The following is a 21,496-nucleotide window of genomic DNA, read 5'->3' on the forward strand; positions in this document are numbered from 1 at the left end:
TCAGGCCGAGCTCTGTTCCTCAGGCCGGGCTCTGTTCCTCAGGCCGAGCTCTGTTCCTCAGGCCGGGCTCCGCTCCCTGAGGCGGGCTCTGCTCCCTCAGGGCGGGCTCTGTTCCTCAGGCCGGGCTCCGCTCCCTGAGGCGGGCTCCGCTCCTCACGCCGGGCTCCGTTCCTCAGGCCGGGCTCCGCTCCCTGAGGCGGGCTCAGATTCCCGCGCAGGAATTCGGCGGGCGCCGCCCGGAGCCCGGCAGGGGGCGCCGCGGGGCGGGGCCGGGGTCAGCCCCGCGGGCGGGCCCGGGCCCGTGGGCGGGGCCGCTCCGGTGCCGCGCACTCCCCTCAGCTCCCGCCGCAGCCGCGCAGCGCCCGCAGCCCCGGGGCCACCGCGCCCCGACCCCGCGGCCCGGCAAGATGTGGCGGCGCTGGGAGGCGGGATGGGACGAGAAGAGGGAGCTGCAGGAGCTCAACTCCCGCCTGCGGGTCTTCGTGACCCGCGTGCGGGAGCTGGAGGAGGAGAACCGCTTTCTGGCGCGGGAGCTGGCGGAGCTGCGGGAGCAGGAGCTGATCGGGCTCCAGGTGCCCGAGCAGGAGCTGGCCTGGCTGCGGATGCAGCTGGAGGAGCTGAGCCGGGCGAAGCTGGAAGCGGAGCTGGAGCGGGACGGGCTGCGGCGGGAGCTGGAGGAGCTGCGGGCGCTGGGCGCGGAGGTGCTGGGGATGCGGCGGCGCCTGGAGCCCGAGCTGGCCGGGCAGCGGGCGCTGCTGGAGCGGCTGCGGGGCGAGTGCGTGGCCCTGGAGGAGCTGCTGCTGGAGCTGCAGGCCGAGCACGGGCACATGGCGGAGCGGCAGCGGCGGGAGGCGGTGGAGATGCGGGAGCTGCGGCTGAACCTGGCCGCCTTGCCGCCCCCCTTGGCCGGGCTGAGCCTGGAGGAGCTGGAGGAGACCTACGAGATGCTGCTCAGCCAGAGCTGCCGGGAGACCCTGCTGCGCTACCAGGAACAGATCCAGGTGCTGCAGGAGCAGGAGGCGCAGCGCAACCGGGAGAACCTGGAGCTGCTGCGGGAGGAGAGCCGGCAGTGCCGGCAGCACCTGGAGGATCTGCACCGCCAGGGCCAGGAGCTGTGCGCGCTGCGGGAGCGGCTGGAGCAGGAGATGCTGGCCCTGCAGGACCGCCACGGCGCCGAGCTGGAGGAGTACCAGGTGGGTGGCACATGGCCCCCGGTCCCGGGGTTCTCCCGCTTCCTTCCTTCCTCCCCTCGGTGCCTGTTCTGAGGCTCCCCTGACGCTCCTCGCGTTTTCCCTTCAGTTCTGCGAGCCCGAGTTCCCCGTCTCTCGTCCCCGCTCTGCTCCGGGCGGTGCTCAAGCCGCTCTGACCCGGTGTGGTCCCGGCTTGCCCGCCCCGCGTTGCCTCCTGGCCGTGGGTTTTCCGCAGGCTGGAAGAGGAGGTGGCCCGGCAGGAGCCTCTCGCTGCCGAGCCCGTCTCTGTCGGAGCCCCCGGGGGGTCTGGGGAGAGCTGGGTGCCAAGGGTGTGACTCAGAAGGGAGACAGTGTCCCTGAGGACATCATCCCGGTGACAGGTGCTCCCTTCCCAACCTGCCCTCGGCAAGTGGCCAAGGGCATGGAGCGGGCACACCGGCTTGCCAGGGCTCCTGGCAGGAGCGCTTGGGACACGGAGCAATCCCTGGGAGCAAATGAACCGTGGGACACGGCCCTGAGGCTTGAGGGTGGCCTGTCCCCCTCAGGGAAATAATCCGGAATTTTTTCCTGTTTTACACCCATTCCAGTGTGCCTTGAGCTTCGAGAAAAGCTTGTGGTCCCCAGCGTAGTTAAGAAAACTTTGTGTAAAGGCGAGAAGTGTTGGAGGTGGATGTCGGTGGTGTCAAACAGCGTTTTACAGTGTCTGCAGCTGAGGGTTTGTTTGCTGCCAGGATGCTGCTCGGAGTGATGTGTGGGAGGGGATCAGCTCCGGCCGGAACAGCGGAGTGTCCGCTCGGAGTGGAGAGCACATCTTAGATCATGCAGCCCATCCATCCATCCATCCACTTCCTGAGGGCAACATTTCTTTTGTGCATTGTTAGACCCGTTATTAACACCCTGCTGGAGCTCCGTGTGTGCCTGAACCCCATGTTTGCCCAGCTTTGTGCAGATTATGGAGATGTTGGCAGCTGGGAAGGGGCTGGGACCTGTTGCTGTGTGCGTGTCTGGTTTTTGTACTCTGCTGGATTGTTTGGAAGCTGCATAGTTCGCAGATGCTGTGAACTGAGACAGATTAGCTATGTAAGAAGTCATTGGAAAGGCTCTTAACTTTAAAATAATTTTTTGTTGTTTTTGACAGGACAATTAATTCTCACAGTCACATATGTAAACATTCCCAAAGCTGTAGAGATGACATATGTAAATCCCTCATTAATTAAACCTATCCAACAGGCAAAACCAGGTGAAAATGTAAAGAAGAAATAAACCTTTTCATTTTTTCCATTTTATATTTAAAGTTTCTTAGATTTCCAAAACACGGCCTTCTTGCTGCCTATATCTTTATTAGGGGTTTATCATTCAAGTCATCATTGCTCAAACTGAAAACCTCTAAATAGGCAGTAAAGAGAGCATTTTGTATAGCTTGCTGTCCATGCCACAAGTTTTTCTTCTAAAGCCAGTGAGAATAGCTTTCATTTAATTTTCTAAGCTCAGCAAGGTGTTTTTAAACCAGTTATCTCTATCTGGTTGTATTTTTAAAGAATTTTCTTCGAAAGAGCAACTGGAGAAATCTGTTATAGATGACAGCAATCTATTGCAGAAGTCAAATAATCAAAATCAATGGATGGCCTTGAATGCTCCTAATGCAGTGCTCCAAAATGGATTGCTACTTTGACACCAGCATCGGAGTCTTCTCTGATACTCTCATGAATGTTTGGCATCTTTAGATTTTACAGGAAAAATAGTTTGAAATCTTAGTAATACAGCAAGGCGAAAAAAGTGTGTTGAAAATATCCAACCATTTTCACCAGAAATTAAATATTATCTAGATGTATTCAAATATGTCATAAGGTTTATTAATTCTGAATGGTCATGTGTTTGGGTTTTAATGAGAATGGCAACTGCAAAAAGACCTATCTCCCATCCATGAGAAATAAAATCTTTTGCTCATATCCAGGAAGGAAAATTATGGAATGCGTAGGAGCAGCTGTTTCAGGTTTCATTCTTGGGATCAAAGCTTTTTTTTCCCCCACTCATTTCTCTTACTGATTGAAGTATGTTCAGCATGGGTTTTAAACTACTCTTTAAAAAGCATCAATTCCACGCTTATTTATTGTAGAGTGTCATGTGGAAATGATATGTATGTACAGATTAAAGTTATTGTTCATTGCAGCTGCAATGGCAATTAGATTTATTCATATTTTCCATATATCATTCAGTTGCCTTATATGTTCATCTTTGCCTTCTGAACTGCCCTTATCCTCACAGAAGCTTTCAGCGGTGTTAAATTGAAAAAAAGTATTTGGAGTTATAATGAACCAGTCAGGCAGTAAATCATACACTGGAAAATTTTCACTGGTCCTGAGTGCTAAAGGGATGAACTCAGCAGTCTCGTAATTCCATAATTTTAGCTGTGTGCTATGAGAATACTGATACAAAAACTCCTGGTGGTTTGAAAACCCTGAATTATTTGAATGTAAAACCATCCTGCTTCTCTGAAACAAGGCAGATATTTTTCATTGATAAGAGTGGGTTTAGGATCAGTTCCTGTGTCAATGTTGTGAGCTCGAGAGAAGGAGAAAACATCTTGTCAAATGCACATTTAATGTCGATATGTCATGTGCCTTTCTGTGTGTACCAGTTTTGAGCCAGCCAAGTGCAGGGTTCCTCCCCTGCTGAGCCATGAATGAGCTATGGGATCAGTAAATAGTACCAGATGGAAAGGGCTGGGGCCTGGAATTCTCTATTCCCTCAGTAGGTAAAGCTTGGACAACCCAAGTAAATTCTTTCCCCCCTGCTGCCCTTCTAAAATTTCTCAGTGCTGCCTAGAAAAGAACACATGAAGGGTGAGAAAACAGTTTCTATTCCTTTACATAGCCCTAGCAGGACATCACTGGGATTTGGGGGCTGTGATTGATGTGGCTGGGAAGCAGATCTTTCCAAGAGAGTCCTGTGTGAAGAAAACACCAGATCTGCCGAGTAGAGGTTACCTTTTGCAAAATGGGTTTGTTGGCTCGCAGTCTCCTGGACTTGGATGGATTGGTTTCTGTGCTTTTTGGCGTGCTTGGAGACAGGACTTGAGACCAGTTGTCTTCTGCTTTATGTTTGAGCATCAGTGATGGAGGGCTGGATGTCTGGCTGTCTGCCAGTCTTTATAGTGTCTGCTCCCACTGGAATTAATTCCTTTGGAACTACTGCACAGCTGGCTGAGTTCTGTGGCCCCTTATGGTAATCATTAACTCCAGCCCTTGGATCCCCAGTGTTCTCCAGCCCCATGGGCAGAATCCAGGTGGCTTTTCAAACCCAGACGAAGAACTTGGGGGTGTGGGACTGAAGCTCCTGTGTTCTTAGATGGGTTTGAACAGCCCCTGTCTTTCAGAGCTCCCCACACTCTGTAGTCCAGTGTAGAAATTTCCTATATGGATTTTTCTGGGACTGGAGCATTTCAAAACTCTTTTTAAGGAATGCATGCACATGTATAGGTTATTCTGTGTTGAATTGTAGAGGCAAGAAATGTCTGAATCATTTAACTTTTGTATCAGAGCTCTTAGGGATTGGTTTTCTTCTGCACCTTTTGCTGACTTCTGGTTCTGTTGCATCCTGGCCATTCTTCCTGGATAGACTTTACCTTTTAAAAGCAGTACTTGAACTTTTCTTCCCTTCTCACCTCAGGATTTTCCATTGTGTCTGTGCTGTCCTTGAACAGGATTGTTACCTCAGAGCTGCTCAAGGGCTGCCTGGCCATGGGATGGTGCCTCCTCTGGGGTCTGCAGGAGGCTGTTGGGGGTTTGTGGTGCTCTATCAGATATGCAGATATGATTTGTCTTCTGCTATAAAAAGGGAATTTTAAGTACACTGAAGACTGTAGGCAAGGATTGTTCTGTCAGGGGGAACATCAGTGTAATCCTTTAGCAGGAGCTGCAAAGGCAAATGGAGAAAGAAATTAATGTGTTATATGGAGAACTGTACCCACGTGTATAGGCAAATATAGGCAGCTTCCTTCATAGAGCTTTCTTTTTAGTTTTACTTAAAAAACCCCAAAACTATTAATGTTTGACATGCCAGCACTTTATATTCTTAGTTCTTACTTCTGCCTAGCACATCATGCTGGCATTAACAGCAGAGTCCCCTGCTGTATCTTCATTTTTATGCTATTGCTCATACTGTGATACTGGAGCACTTGCTGCCTATAAGTGATATATTTTGAATTTTTTAAAACTAAACCATCAGTGCCTTGATTTTCCAGTTCAATTGCAAAGCAGTTTTCAGGATGAAATCTAAAATACACTCTTGTGAATTCCTGTTCAGTGTTGTACATGTGTATGAGGTTTTGCTCTGTAAATGACAGTTCAGATTTCCTGCATAGCGCAGAGTGACGTGAACAAAACAGAATTTGGCCCTTGTTGATATTTAATTTCTGTCTTCCTAGCCCCCAGAACAAAGTGCAATCTATAGCATATTAGTTAGCAAGGTTAGATTTGGTATTAATATGTATATAAATGACAATTCACCCTTCATGTGAGAGGTAACACCAGTGATTAAAGAACTTTGTACTCTTCTTTTCTTCCTTCTGCCATTTAGGCTAAAAAAATATAACCTTTTATATTTATTTGTGTTGCATAATGTCATATATAGCTGTTGAGATGAAAATGAGCAATCTTTTATCCATCTGCTGAGCAGCAGTTAGCACAGAGCTGGGTGGGCCTCAAAACAGGCATCCAGATACTGTAGAAAACTTGAAGGAACCACTGGAGGTTCATCTTCTACCTTGTGGGCACTGTATCTTCAGATGCTCAAATTCCAAAACTGGTTTGAACCCACACATCTGTGGAACTGAAAATACTGATACGTTTCTCAAGGATAAGCAATTGCTGAAATTTCTGATTTCAAGTGTGATTTTAGCATGTCTTAAAATGACCAAATGAGCCACATATAAGTCTTATAAAGAAGTATATTTTCCTTGCTATGTGTGCTTAATAACTTTTGTACAGGGCATCTGAATGGGTTTAACTGAAATAATTTAACCAGCTTAATAAGGAATAAAATGATCTTAGCATAAAACTTGCTTCAGGAACAAAGTATTTCAGCTTGTATATGGAGAGGTCATGGGGCTGATTTCTTCTGGATTTTGAAGCAATAGAGCATTGAGGTATTTTTGTATAATTTTTTTTTTAATTAAAAATTTTATGTTTTCAGGCATTGAAGTGTATGTTCTTTCAAAACTAAAAATAATTTGTTTCTGTTCAGAGAATAATTGATGCCCTGGAAGAGGAAAAGCAGTTTCTGACCATGTCAATCACAGATTACCTGAGGGACTACCAAGAACTCCTGCAGGTGAAAGCAGGCCTCATCCTTGAAATTGAAACCTACAGGTAAGATTTGTGGTCACACTCAATTGCCTAGGCAGAGGATAATTTAAATCTCCTTTTATAGATATGGGAGCCCCATTCATCCCCTTTCCAGCATTTAAAATGTAAACAGTGACTTTGGGAGTCTCAAGGCTCTAAAGCCAGTATAATTCATAGGAATCCTATTAACTTGGTACAAATACAGTGGTATGTAAGAAACCTTCTTAGTCCTGGTTGAGTGGATATCAGGTTGATGGAGATTTTTGAGGCAATATTTGGTTACAAGCTGAGGAGACAATATCCCTGAATCGCAATCAGTAAAACTTGAGGTTGTGTAGTTGCCATCAACTTACATTGCACTTTTAATTGTTCAAATATGTTGACTAGTGACCACCTGCAGCACTGATGTAAGCAGTGAGTTCTCCATTCTCGTTGCAGTTGTAGGACAGTGGGAAGATAACAGAAAAGTCTCTTTGGTTAAGTCCTGGCTTTCTCCATCCTTGATTTGTTATGAAAACATGTTTAGCTCAAGTGTGAGATAAGAGCAAACAACATTTCTGCTAATGAATCTTCAGGACTGTACCTCTCTCTAGCCACTAAGTAGTGGCTTAGTTAATTACTAAGCCAGAGTAATTCTTTTGTGTGAAAAGTCATGATGTACATGGCACAAAACTGATTCGGAATGCAAAAGATCTTAAATAACCCACAACTGATGAACTGGAAGAACATCTTTCCTTCTTGTAAAAATGATGTGTTTTTTCTACAAATAGCACAATATTTTCCACAAATTTCATTGAGATACTGATCTTCAAATACAGAGAGATGTGCAAGTCTTATTGAGCAAAGGGATAATTTGCAAAAATTTATTATCAGGCTACTTGTGTATTTTTTTAAGGAGACTGCCTCTGTCATTACCTTGTCTACATTGGGTGCATTATTAATATTCAACCTGTGTAAATAAATGGGGTATTTCCAGTTAAATATAATACCTGCTTCTGTGTCCTAAAGCATTAATGTGTTCTGAATGTGAACCAGTAGGTCTGGATAAAGACAGCAGCAGCTTAGTTATGGGTGAGGTGTGTGGAATATTAATCCACTGATGCATATGAAATTTAATTTCAGTTGTGTAACTGAAAACATGAGAAACTTGAAATAACTTCTGAGTAGCTTGATAAAGAGTAGTGAGCAGAGAATGTCTTCATGAAAGAGCACCGACAGCCTGTTCAAGATGCCTTGAGAATGTCTGCAAGGAGGCACAGGCCAGGGCTGGTTTCTGGGTGAGATAAAATCACAGCCAGTGGGAGACAAGTAATCTGCAGTCACTTGATAAGCAACAGAATGTTGCTTGATGTTTGTTGGTGGAGTGGGATCCCTGTGATCCTTGGAAAGCCAACAGTGTCTGGAGCATTACTGTGGAAGTGGTAGCCAGTTGTGATCCTTATCTATGTGTGTTAATTCTGTTAACTTTGCTAAAAAATATGATTCTTCTGAATTTAATCCCAGCTCTGTTGTTGACTTTCACTGCTGTCGTTGAACTTTCTCCCTTGGTTTATTCATCTGCAAAACAGGATTAGCACTGTCACAATAACAGAATTATCAGGGTTGTTTTGATGATTAGTATTCATCCAGAACTAGGAATGATAATGCCCAGATATTCAGTTGTTTGAAAACCTTGTAAGCCCATGAAATTCTGGAATTTCTCCAGAGTTGTATCACTGATTATCTGAGTGTTATTGGTTTGTCTAAGGATTGCCTGCCTTGGTTAATGAAAGGAGAATGATTCAGCATCACCTGCAGTGTGGTTTTTGCCCATTTAAGAAGATCCTTAATCTGTAGAGTTTCTTCATCTGATGGATTTGAATGCAACTTGTGTCACTGATGACCTTAGCAAGGCAGATGTCAGTGGGAAAATGAGCATCTGCCCACTAAAGATGAGATTAGAACAAGAGAATGGGCCTTGCTACAGATACAAAACATTAACATGCCAGCAAACCAAATTATTTTAAAATGCCAGAAGCTGAAAAGCTATCGTTTTGTTGTTTTACATTTATGCAGTTTTACCTATTCATCTCTTCTTTTTCTCCCTTTATTCAAGAAAATAGTTCCTTCCTTCTTGTGTCTCTACCAATCCTGCTGTGGGAGGGATCCCAGTCAGTAAGGTCAAGTAGGAGAATTCTGGACAGCTCACTCATCTGCTTTTTCAAATCCTGTTCCTCTCCCAGTCTTCTTACCTGTGAAAAAAAGGGCACACGAACACAGCTTCAGTTGGTTTTCACAGAGGATGCTGGCATATACCCTGGCTTATGCATACTGGAAACAAAAGGCACCTCCTCACACTCAGTCCAACATCCTGATCTTTCCATGGAGAGCTTCCCACCAAGGCCCTGGCATTTCCTTTCCTCCTGGCCCTATAGGTTAAGGGTGTGGTAGCTGGTCTTGGAGCCTTCTTTTTACCTCCCACCCTGTGTTTTCTTTTTGTTTTACAACTCCTAGGGCGTGTGTTGCAAGGTCAGTTCTTTCCATTAGTCACCATTGCTCCTGGAGTGGGAAGAAGGATCACTGTTGCAAGGAACACCCTCCTTAATGTCCAAGTGTATTTCCTCTCTGACTCTGCTCACCCTTCCTGCTCTGGGAGCTGAGATTCACTCAGGAAGAGAAATATGTGTCTTTGTGAAGTTACACCTCATGGGAATATTCATTCCTAAGCCCTCTTCTCACTGTTGAAGTAAATATTTATCAAGTGTCTCACAGTTTTGTTCTGTGTCCTTGGAATCCTTCAAAACCACAGTTACTTAACTGTGCTTAGGTTTTACTTCCAGAAAGAAGTGGTAAATTAGTCACCCTGTAAAACTCTTTATTTTAAAAGGAGATGGGAAACCTGCCTAGAATCAGAATTACTCTCAGACCTTTCTCCTTAGCTAGCAGAAACTTCTCTTCACATAGCAGAGGCTGCCCAGAGCCTGTACCAGTAGGTTCAGGAGCTTTTCTGTCCTCTTAAAATATGTTGTTGAAGGGTAAAATACTTCACTTTGAAATTCCAGTGTTACACAAGTGTTCTCTTCAGGTTCCCAACGTGCATCCTGAAGCACCAAAGTTTGCACACTTCTTTTCTTTTTTATTTCCATGGTCATTGTTAGGATCTCTGAACACACTTGCCAGATGAACTTTGATTTGTGTTACTCCATCAACACTTCTGAGACTTTCCATGCCTTCCTCTCACAAAAGCATCACCACATTAAGGTCCTCTGAGCTACTCACCACAGCTTTTTCAGTCAGTCTCATTGCTTCCCCTTCATAACTTGCACCATCCAATAGGTTCTATTCCTGTATGGGTTTTATTTTGAGAACACACTGAATTTTCAACCCCTGGGGAGTTTAACATGCAGTTACCTGCTGTTCTTCACACTCCTCATCCTCCCATCCTGGGAGAATGGGAAAAGGATGTGGAATGACCTTGACCCCCCTCCTTCCTGGAGAGGTGGGGATTTCTTGAAACTCCTTAGCAAATACCCATGATAGAGAGGATGAGTTTTTATGGTTTGCTGGCCAACTGCCCCATCTGAGATTCTGGGGTTCTGTAGTTGAAATGAAATCATTACTGTCCTGAATGCCCATAATAAAATTTGCACTACAACTTTTTGTTCTCTCTCCCCACCCCAACCATTTTATCTCCTCCACCTGCTTTCATGGACTGGTTGTTTCTGTTGTCATCCAGCACAGTCTGACAACCATGTCCCTGCTAACTTTAGATAAATGCCATTAATAATGAGATGAGCTAATGGTGCAGTTGGATTATTTTCTGGTAACACTTAAATTAAGTGTTACCAAAAAGGGAGTATATGTAATTTGGGACCTGATTTCCGGGAAGTAGATGACATGGTTATTTTTTTAGAAGAGTGCTGCTTGGGGCAATTTTTTTTTTTAATTATTACTCTGAGTGCTTTAAAGTTCATACAGTTGAAATTAATTCTTTGGGCAGTTTAAGTTTGAAAGCACACCTTACTACCAAGAGGCTATTATCAGGAAAGGATGCAGAGGAATAGAGAAGCACAATGACTTGCATAAAGTCAAGCTATAGTCAAGCTGAGCAGCACAACCTGAGTTTGCTGGCTCAGTACTGTACACTGCCCTTTCTTGTGCCAGTTCAGTAAGCTGAGCTCAGTTTAACATTTTCTTGGTTTTCTGATAAGCATGAGGTCATACATATTATGAAGTGCCCAGTAAAATACTGATTCTCTGTCTAGTTTTACAGAGGTTTCAGAAAGCTTTGCCTTTCACTTTCAGTAGTAATCCTTCAGATCCAGCTTTTCTGTGGGCTGCTGCCCTTTGCCATATACAGTTACCTCCTGGAACTTATTTTTAGTGACTTCATAGGTTGCTGCAGTAACTGAACAACTGTTGTTTTAACAGCAGCCAGAAATCCTTAGTCAAACTCCCCACATTCCTGCTTTCCTTCGTCATGGCTAACACTTTCACTGCCAGCTCCTGGATGAGTTTCTGCAGCGTCACCCCCAGCTTCTCTGGCAGGTCTGTCAGAGCAATTTGTTTGGCACTCACTGACTTCATCAGATCAGATGTTTGGTCTTGGGAGTGTTACATGTGTTGAAGGGATCTCATTCCTCTGAAGCTTCTCTCAGCATGAAGAAAGATAAATTACTTTTACTGTGGGTTTTTTCAGCTCACAAAATAGAAGGAAAGATGCCTTTCTGAGCCTGTTTTAGGTAGTTCTAACCCAGCTTTTCTTCTGGATCTAGACAAATCCATCAAGGCAAGGAAAACCTTGTTAATGATATTTTGCTAATGCCAAAGTGATCAGTCATGGGAAGTGTGAAGTATACAGGTGATGCTTAAAACACCTGCTTTGTTAGTTTTGACATAAATGTCCAGCAGAGGTGTTTGTACCCCAATCCTAAATGGCTTTCAGCTCCTGCCCCAGGGAGTCAGAAGCCTTGGCTATCACAGCCCTCCAGCCTTACTCGTGCCAGCTTTGATGTTGCAGCTGTGTCTTATCAGTGCAGAACATCTGGCATTCCCAAACCCAGAAATGCTGCAACTGGCTGGCAGAAGCAGCGTAAACCCACCCAAGTTACTGTACTGGCTGTGACATTCCCTTGCACAGGGAATAGCCCTGATGCAGCATTTCCAGGCTGCTGCCCAGGCACTTCCTGGAAGTTTGGGAGCTGTTGGAGTGTCACTGCCAAAATGGACAGGGACAGACAGAGAGGGCATTAAAGGAAACCAAGTGGTTTCTGACACCGGGAATTTCCCCACTTCAACACTGCCTTTACTGCTCTTTTACAAACAGGAAAGCTGCTGTCATTTTTTTTTTTTTTTTTCATTTTTTCATTTTCTTTTTAAAACATCTTGCCCAGAGAAGCTGTGGCTGCCCCATCCCTGGAAGTGTTCCAGGCCAGGTTGGCTGGGGCTTGGAGCAACCTGGGATAGTGGAATGTGGCACCTACAGGATAATTGTTTCAATTTCTAAGACTTACAAATGTAAAATATAATGCTTATTGTTCCCAGTATTTTAATGAAATGCCCTTTGTGCTTTGCAGAGCTTTGTTAGAAGGGGAGAGCAAGCAGTGGATTATATGGAGAGAAGAGCATGCAGGGAAACTGCCTCAAGGTAAAATATTAAAAATTAATATTAAGAAATTAATTTTTAATTAAATTAAATATAACTGGAAATTATTATGTTATAGTGTTCATGATGTATATTTTTATGGGTATATTGCAAAGTGAATATTAAATTCATTTTGAGTGTTAATATTTTAAATCAACATATTGCTCTTCTATATGAGATACCTTATAAAATCATGGCTTGAGTGAAGAATGTAGGGAGTGATGTTTCGTAGCTCTAAAGAACTTTTGGATGGCCATAGGTCTTAGGAGAATTTTGAAGTATAAAGCAAGAGGTGTTTAACAGCACATGTAACTAAAAATATGGAGTTCATCATCCTGAGGCATTGTGAGTGTTAAAAAGTTCACGTGGGTTAAAGAGATATTTTAGCAGAGTAATGGAAGACAAATCCAAGACTTACTAAACATAAAGATACCATTTCTATCTTAGGAGCTGCAAATCTCTGGAGGCTGTGAGAGTATACAAGGGAAGTATCACTATTTACTTGCCCTGTTCTTATACTCTTCCCTGTGTATCTACTCTTGGTCCCTGCAAACAGGATTTTAGATAAGATGGACTTTGACTGTGACTGCTGTGGCCATTGCAATTAATAACAGACTTAATCTGGATAATACTCATGAGTTTAACAATGTGGGGTCATTATCATAGTCCCAGAAGATATTTGAGGGCTGTGTATGTAGCAGGAAATTCAACGGGCTCAGGCCTAGGCTGAAATGCTCACAGAGATCTGCCTGTGCTGTTAAACTGTGAGCTCTGTGCCTGCATCTGACCAGCACAATTTGAATCTGGACCTCTGCAGACAATGCTCAGCATATTCACAGAATAGGGTAGGAATTACAGAGATAATACAGGAGACACTGCCAAAAGTCAGAGGATTTGTGGTAGCTTTTCAGGAGTGAGAGATGTGAGTGGTGCAGTACTGCTTGGTCTTAACTGTCAGATATTCCTGGCACATTGTATTAATTTCTACAGATAGAGCCTAAAAGGTTCTTTGTTTCTCTCCCTTGTTGTGCTTTACTGTGTGGCTATGAAGGGTTGTATTTGTGTTTGCAGTTTCTAGTATGTGGTGGCAGGTGTGCCATTAAATGTCACTAGGATCTAAGAAACTTCAGGCCACTTAGGCTAATGAAGCAAAAACCCAGCCTATGATTTCAGCATGCATTATTTAATAAGAAGTTGTAAACGAACATCGGTATAAATACAAAAAGTGCAATTCCTCAATAAATACCCAGTAGTGCACAACAGGTAAAATTAGCAAGATCTTGCAACTTGAGAAAAAACTTTGCTTTCAGCTTTAATTAATTTATACACAGACTTAATTAATAGACAAAACCTACAGGAATGTCTTTACAAAGCTCCACTGAAAATGAAGGCATTATTTCTTTCAAAAAACATAGTGCATGTTTTCTTAGTTCATGCCCTCTATTTGATATTTGTATTTTAGATACAAACCATTATTTTAATGCTTGGTCACCCATGATCTCTTTGCAGATATTATAAACACTTCATATAACTACACTGATATTTACTCTACTTATCAAGAAAGAAATAGAAATAAAGCTTCACCAGCTGCCAGGATCACTGACACGAGGCACAGAATGCCAGTGACAAATATGAGCAGCTCGGCACATTACTCAGCTCGCTCCACGCAGGCTGGATCACACATAACAACGGGGGGAAGAACTTTTGGAAGGGACCTGCTTGGTTCAACATATCGCCCTTCAACGACTGTCACAAAGGATGAAAGGATTGTAACAGACCACAAAGAACTGAGAACATTTACTCCAGACTACAGTAGCTGGAGAAGCACTGAAATGCAGCAAAAGAGGATTCCAGAAAGAAAGAAAACAGAAGTTACAACTTCATCCACAGTATCTTTTTCGAAAGAATCAGCACATGCCGAAAGATCAGACAAGGACCACAAGCTTGATGCTGAAAGAACTAAACCAGGCTTCACCAGATTTCCAGCTTATGAGCTGATTACCAATGCAAAACCATCTAAATATGAAGAAACTATAACTGAAACTCGGACCACACTAAAAGACAAAAGAGGAGGCAGCAAACCAACTGATGAGAAGACATCTCTGCTGAAAGAAAAAGATAAGCTGCAGAAACAAACAAAGGATGAGAAAAAGAAAACTGATGAGAAATCTTTTATAGAAGAAACTGTCGATTTTGGGAGGAAGACTGAGCAGAAAAAATATATCCGTGAGGAAGTTAGCCAGAAGGTAACAGGGAGTGATATTTCTACTGCAAGAACTATGAAAAGTGAATCAACCAAAAAAGATGCAACTGTGACCTCAGAATCAAGCAGCAAAGATGTCATTGAGGTACCAATCAGTATTGAAAGGCCTGTTCCTGACAAAGGGCCTCAGAAAAATAAAGAAATAAGAGTACAAGGTGTTAAAGCTTTCATAGGAAGAGAAACGGATGACCATGTGACTCAATCTGCTGAAACTCGCCAAGTGAGGATTTCAGAAGCAGAGTCCAGTCTGGAAGGTCAAGAGCAAATTAGGGATGGAAGCCACAAAATTGGAACTCTGCCAACTGAAAACATAGCAGAGAATATTGTTGCTGACATTCTTAAAAGCTTCACACAGTCTTCTAGTTCACAGATGTCAACAGACACCAAAGTGACCTATTTTGATAAGAAAGAACAAGAAGATGAAGGGAAATTAAAGACTGAGTTCACAGTGCAGTCTCAAGTTCAAGAAGACATAGCTATTTCTGATGAGGGTGACTTAGGACATCTTTCAAACCAGGATGTTAGAAAAGTGATTCGGGAGGGCATTGAGGGAACTCCTTCCAAAGATGAGATAGAAGATATTGTCCATCACGGCCTGAAAGGAAGCGAGAGCGGAAAGAACGTGTCTGTGAATGTGGAGATTGTAGAGGAGCCACTGGATTACACCACCGATGAAAGGACTGATTTTTCAACACCTTTCCAAGTAGAAGAAGTGGAGGATTCATTCCCTGAGAGGGAGAGGCGTTACGGTGAAGAGGAACAAGACATCACCTTCACCTATGAAGATGTCAAAAAGAAGAAACCGCGCCATGAGAGCTTCACTCGCGTGGAAGAAGTAACCGAGGAAGATGACTCACCTATTGAACAGAAATATTTTGTATCTGTTCCTGATGATCATCCTCTTATTAATGAAAAAGATGATGACTCAGTATATGGGCAAATTCATATTGAAGAAGAATCGACTATTAAATATTCCTGGCAAGATGAATTTTTGCAAGGCACGCAAAGTAAGAGAGAGGAAGGTGTGAGCTCTCCAGAAGAAACCTATAAAGTGGTGGGGGAGGAAGCGAGTGCCCATATTTTAAAAGAGCATCCTGAAGGTGAAAGATCCCATGTTGAATCCATTGTTATTGAAAAAGAAATTAAAATTCCCCATGAATTTCAGACTTCGATAAAAGGGCTTTTATCCAAGGAAACAAAGGACCCTAAACATCAGTTGAAGGAAGCTTTGGAGCAGTTGGAGGGCAGTCTCCCAGAAAGTGTGAAAGAGGAGCTCTCTGCATTAACAAAAGACAGCAGAGTGGATGCTAGTAACTTGGCATTTGATATCAAAAAAGTTGATCAGAAGGAGGAGGGGGGCTCAGTGACCATTGTCGCTGAAGTCAATCTGTCCCAGACCCTTAATACTGATGAGTTTGATGCAGATCAGCTTGCTGAAGTAATCAGAAGCGAGAAGGAGAAGGCAACAATACACTCCCTGAAGGAAGAGAGCTCGGATAGGAGCAACATAGAAGTTTCTTCCCACAGTGACAAATACACTCCGTTTGCTGACCAAGAGATCTACAGCTCCTCCACGACGAGGCGGAGTGGTGGCACTGGCTATCACACCACTGAAAGGGTTGTTTACGACGGTTCAGTTTTGGAAGCTGCGGATTACGGAGAGGCCTCTCACTCCTCACAATCAGCTGATGAGACTGGGTCCCAGAGGCGTGTCAGGGTTGGCCCAGCAGAAGTCCAGAGGTTTGAACAGGTCCTGTATGAAGGGCCTGGTTCTGAAACGCTGGAGCTAAGTGCTACAGAAGATCTTGTTCAGAGAGAGGGACTGTCAGAATTCAGCCAATCTGTGAAGCACTTTAAACTGGGCCCCAAGGAAATCCAAACCACAGAACAAGTAATTTTTACAGGCCCTGTTACTACAGTTGTAGAAGAGATGGATTCTGGAAATCTTTCTCAGAAAGTCTCAACAGACTTCAGCAGAGCCACAAGACGTGTCACAGTAGGATCAAGGCAAGTGACTGAAGAAGTCTCTTTTGAGGGGTCAGGTTCAGACTCTCTGGCACTCAATAGCTCAGATGGCCTTTTCCAGGCTGAAGGGGCTGTGGATGTCAGCAGATCAATGAGGCACTTCAGGCTGGGCCCAAAAGAGGTTCACACTGAGCATGTCATCTTTGAAGGACCCATCTCCGGTAAAGTGGAGGTCAGCAGCACGAGGGATTTCTCACAGGCAGAGAGTTCAGTCAGACAAATCCAGATGGGTCCCCAGGGATTTATGACAGCTGAAGAGGTCATCTACCAGGGGCCTGTCTCCGAGCACACAGAAATCACTGAACTGGAAGACCAGACCCTTTCAGGAGGCTCAAAAGCTTTCAGGCACGTTAAAATAAGTCCTGCAGGAACTCATGCTGAAGAAATCATCTTCTCAGGACCCATTGCTGGAGTGGTGGAAGATCTTTCACAAATTGTAGAGTCATCTGAGAGTAGCAGCTCTGTGAAGCATGTTAAAGTGGGCTCCAGGGAAACAGCTTACACTTTCCAAATGGATGTTTCCAGTCTGGGTGGAATATCTGCAGTGAAGAGTGGAGAACAGCAAGGGGCAACGCTGGTGTCCAGCAAGCAAGAGCCTTCTGCTGGTCAGCCACAGGTCATCGTTGAAAGCAACCAGCTTGCAGAAAATGAAAGCACAAGAAGTAGCTATGTTCTTTCCAGTTTTACCCAAGATCAGGGAGAAAAGGTGGTGGGACAGTCATTTTTTGATCAAACTGTGCAGTTGCAAAGAACGGTCGACCAAAGGTCAGATACTTCTGAAGGGAGGAAAGTTGCTTTTGTCTACCTGGACCAGGAGGAGGAAGATGATGACGATAATGATAATGATGGACAGTGGTTCTGAAAGGACTCTGTGATGAAGCCTAAGTAGCTGTTTATACATATTTTTTATTATCCTTTTTTTAAAGAGAAAAAAAGGGATGAGGAAACACTCAAATTATTTTAGAGTATTAATGGTGGACTGAGAAGTATTTAATTTAAGCCTCTATTCAGTACATTTTATTTTATTGGAAATTTTATTTTTGGGAGAGATCGTGCTATTAATATTTTTCCTCAGAGTTCTGTGTCTAATATTTTCAGATTTTTCCACCCATAGAAACAGGAATTTGCTACTGGGGAATTCAAAGGATTCTATTTTTTTTTGTTTGTTTTATAGCACATCAACAATTGTGTGCTTGAATAGGACTTTTCAAATTATTTTTTCTTAATACTGTATTGTACTTGGTTACTACAATATTACTATGCAATTCTATTCAAATGTCAAGCTACTAACCACAAATTTAACAGAATATGAGACTAATGAGTGGTAGTAGCTGATTTTCAGTGCCTTTTCTGTGTACTTATATGCAATACCTAATGCATACATTATAAGAGACAGTTATTACAGCTATAAAATTAAATATGATCCTGGAAGATCAAACTAAGCATAGCAAGAATTGACAAAAGTGACATTATTTGTATAGCTTGAATGCAGTGCAAAAAAGAAAGAGGTAACACTGAGGTAAGAATTTCTCGCAGTATTCCAGGTGCGAAATAATGAATTTTATGGTTAGACAGTAGTATATTTAATATATCTAAAATGAAAACAAATTTAAAAACTAGACTGGATAGTGTTCCCGCTGAGGTAAGAAGTCCTTACAGATTCAGTGGCTGTGTACATTAGTAACCTCAATTTATTTTGCAGGTTTTGGGTTACCTGATACTAGGTATTGCTAAAGGCAGGTGTGAAGTGTCAAATATGATTACATAGTGCCTAATTTCCTAACACAGTGAAATTAGCTGATATGTGTCCTGTTAGAAGGAAACTCTTACAAATGACATTGATGCCACTTATGATCATTGTGTGTCAACTCATTCCCAGATAATCCTTTGTTTACAAACAAGATGTCCTTTTCAATCGCTCCCCTGCAAACCCAACCTGAGATTTGAATTTGTTTTTCTTCCTTTTTTTTCCTCTGAGTGCAACACATGCCTGAGGCCAAAGTTGCCTTCTACTTAAATCGTTTGCAAATAAGCTAATTTCACTTGGATTGCACATTGGTTGAATGAAGGACATAATTTCACTTTATAAGTTCAGTTTGGAAGCCAGCACAGCACCACTGGCTGGCCTGACCTGGGCGGTGCTGGCAGTAACAAAAATAGCAGCCAAAATATTGTCACTGGGGTAAGGAATACTATACTGGACACGTATGGAAGTAACCAACAGAGGTGAGAAGCTGCTATTTGTGCACACACACACTCACAAACACGAGCACACACTCACTCACTGTGCCCACCTCTGCAGAGCAGACACACACCTGGCTCGGGGGGCTGAGCAGCGCCAGCCCGGCCGCTGCTGACTCCCAGATTTTTTTCCTGTGGTTATGTAAACCTATTTTGTGTGTGCTGATCCATATTAGAATCCAGTTGGACTATCTTAGTCTGGCATGACTAGTCACTTTTTAGATTCCTTACTATTAACAGAAGTAGATTTCTCAAAGCTGACTGCTGCTTTATACTATGAATGTAAATGCAAAGCTGAGAAGCTCCGTGCTGACTGACATATCCTGCTCTTTCAGATGCTGGACACTTTAGTCCATGTGTGCCTTGGTTTTACTAAGTTTGAAACTGTAAAAAGCTATTAATGTTCCAAAGACTAACTCATGAGGTTTGTCTGCACTGCAAAATTTTCTGAATGTTTTCCTCATTTTGTCTGGAATATTTTCTTGAAATTGGAAGTTCCACCAACAGCTGGAAAAGCAATAGGAAACTGAGTTGTGTAGAAGCACTAAAGCATGTAATCTAAGCTTATTTATACTGTTCACTTTGTAATAGATAATATTTTTTTCACAATTATTCCTATATGCTCAGAAAAGATCCATTTATAAATAGGATGTTAATTATTGTAATACTTTTAATATCATCCTATACTTTTGTTTCCTTAGTTAACTGTATGATTTTAAAGGTGGCAACATCTCTGTGTTTAATAATCTAATACTCTGGTATAAGCCAGAATTTTCCAGCTAGATGCCATACTGCCAGTAATCAGATTGTGTACTTCAAGTATCAATTAACTGCATGAAGGAAGAAGTCAGGTCTGTAGTAAGCAAGAGAGGTAAAAATAATGAGTATAAGTTTTCTTGAAATTTTATTCAAGACTTAACCATTCTCTGTAAAACAAACATAAGAATAACTGCAGAAAATATATTTAGCAACCAACAAAAAGCTACTTACAATGTCAAGCCCATTTATTGATACATTGTGGAATCTTTGACAGATTCAGGTGCTCCTTAGGAACTGTGATACCAAAACTGTTTCATTTCTCTTCACCTGCTGAGAGAATTACAATATAAGGTGAGGGAATAAACCATTGAGGGGCAAGTGACTCATAAAATGTAGGTGCCCCTAGCATTGAAGGATTAAAAAAAAATTTAAAATCAGTATTTTTTTTCCACTGAGGCAACAACAGCTCTGCAGAAATTCCTTTGCACATCACTGTCAGATGCACTAGGTTATGTCTAGATAGTCTGGAGGAAAAATCTGTTCAATGCACTTTATTTAAGAGCAGGATTTTCATCATTATTGGGAAGCTGGGTTATTTGTAGAGAACTGGAAATGTGCATTAGCATGACATTAAAAAGATTTTAACATTTCAGGCACAGTTCCTTTGCATGGAGAAAGGCTGTGAAAACGAAGTTGCCTCACTTATAAACGTTAAAGTTTTTAAAAAGTTTTAATATAAGCAACCCATTTTCCACTTAGTTCTTATTAACCTGAGACATTTAGGCATGGTGGTAACTTTTGGACAATTCTACCTTCAGACAACAGAGTGTATTTAGGTGCACAGTCATATCCAGCGTGCCTAGTGGCTGCATGTGCAGCATTGGGGCTGTAGGTACACAAATTACTAATGACAGCAAACATAACCTACTCCCTGGTGTACTAACTCACCCAAGGTGATCACTTTCTGCATAAGAATTATGTCCTGTGGCTGAGCAGATTGGTGACACACCCTCAGTCAGCATGCACTTCTGAAGCTTACTCATATTATGCTTTTCATTAAATAGAAATAAAAAAATTACTGCTGTGTTTGGATTAAACAAAACGCTTTTCAAATATAATTAGTATTTTGGGATGGGTAAAAACAATGTATTTCTATGCTGATGTAGATCAGAAGTGGAGCACTGTTTTTTCAAATGTGTAAACCACTGGTCTAGGAAGCAAATAGAGCATAGAACATAAAGAAGGATGTGTGAGACAGCGAGAGCTCTGCGCTGGCTGGTGTTTGTGAGCAGCAGGTGTTTCAGGAGACGGTCAGAATGTTGAACCTGGGTTTGTTGATGTCAGCTGTGTGAAACTTTGCAGGCAGCTTGTGTTCTGGTCATTTGCAATGAAACTGCGTTTTTTTTGTGGTGGTATAAGCTTTGTGATTTTACACTTTTTCACTCTTGAGTATTAAACAATGAAAATCAATGCAAGTGTTTCTCTTTCTTCCTGTCTGATGTTTTTAAGGCTGCTCTTTCCACGAGAAATGACTTAATGTCTGTAAATACCTTGCTCTCAGGCTGGGCTAATTCTGGTTCAAAGAATGAACCTAATTTTTCATTCCAGCAAACATTCACCTCTTGCAGGCTGATAATAGAAATGATGGCAGAACATGGCATATTCCTTATTCCACCTGCACACAGCACGTGGGGGCCAGCAGTGGTTGTGGAGTGCCACAGGCAGCAGCAGAGGCAGAGTATAAAGCAGCACAGAAGGTGGAATTCCCTGAGCTGCCAGCATCATAATTGTCCTTGGAGCCTGGCACTTGACCAAGGTATGTCTTAACTTTTACCTTTTTCTAGTAAAGAAAACTGTTTTACACCATTTAAATCTTTAATGGAAAATAATATGTATATATATATATATATATATATATACACATACACACACACATAGATATACTTAAATGGTACCCCTGAGTGTACTGTAAAGTTCATTTTTCTCTTTAACCACGATTTGTAATGAAAACATCATTCATACCTTTAACCCAGTTTTCTCTTAATTAAAG

General features: G+C 42.7%; 1 protein-coding gene across 3 annotated transcripts; it reads left to right on the plus strand.

Annotated features, from left to right (window-relative positions):
* The first annotated feature begins 366 nt into the window (after positions 1 to 366).
* On the plus strand, positions 367 to 20,916 carry SYNM (synemin). 3 transcript variants are annotated; one of them, XM_021552579.3, is made up of 4 exons: positions 367 to 1,193; positions 6,435 to 6,559; positions 12,091 to 12,161; positions 13,668 to 20,916. In XM_021552579.3, the coding sequence occupies exons 1-4, from the start codon at positions 408 to 410 to the stop codon at positions 17,306 to 17,308; spliced, it is 4,623 nt and encodes a 1,540-aa protein (XP_021408254.3). In that variant the 5' UTR covers positions 367 to 407; the 3' UTR covers positions 17,309 to 20,916. The 3 variants fall into 3 exon arrangements, with proteins under 3 accessions (XP_021408254.3, XP_085445055.1, XP_085445056.1); XM_085588929.1 differs by lacking the exon at positions 367 to 1,193 and adding an exon at positions 12,606 to 12,640 and having other exon boundaries at positions 13,666 to 20,916; XM_085588930.1 differs by lacking the exons at positions 367 to 1,193; positions 6,435 to 6,559 and adding exons at positions 6,607 to 11,837; positions 12,606 to 12,640 and having other exon boundaries at positions 12,088 to 12,161; positions 13,666 to 20,916.
* The last annotated feature ends 580 nt before the right edge of the window (positions 20,917 to 21,496 follow it).

The sequence above is a fragment of the Lonchura striata genome, chromosome 10, assembly GCF_050655825.1.
Source record: "Lonchura striata isolate lonStrDom1 chromosome 10, ASM5065582v1, whole genome shotgun sequence".
In the NCBI taxonomy this organism is placed as follows: domain Eukaryota; kingdom Metazoa; phylum Chordata; class Aves; order Passeriformes; family Estrildidae; genus Lonchura; species Lonchura striata.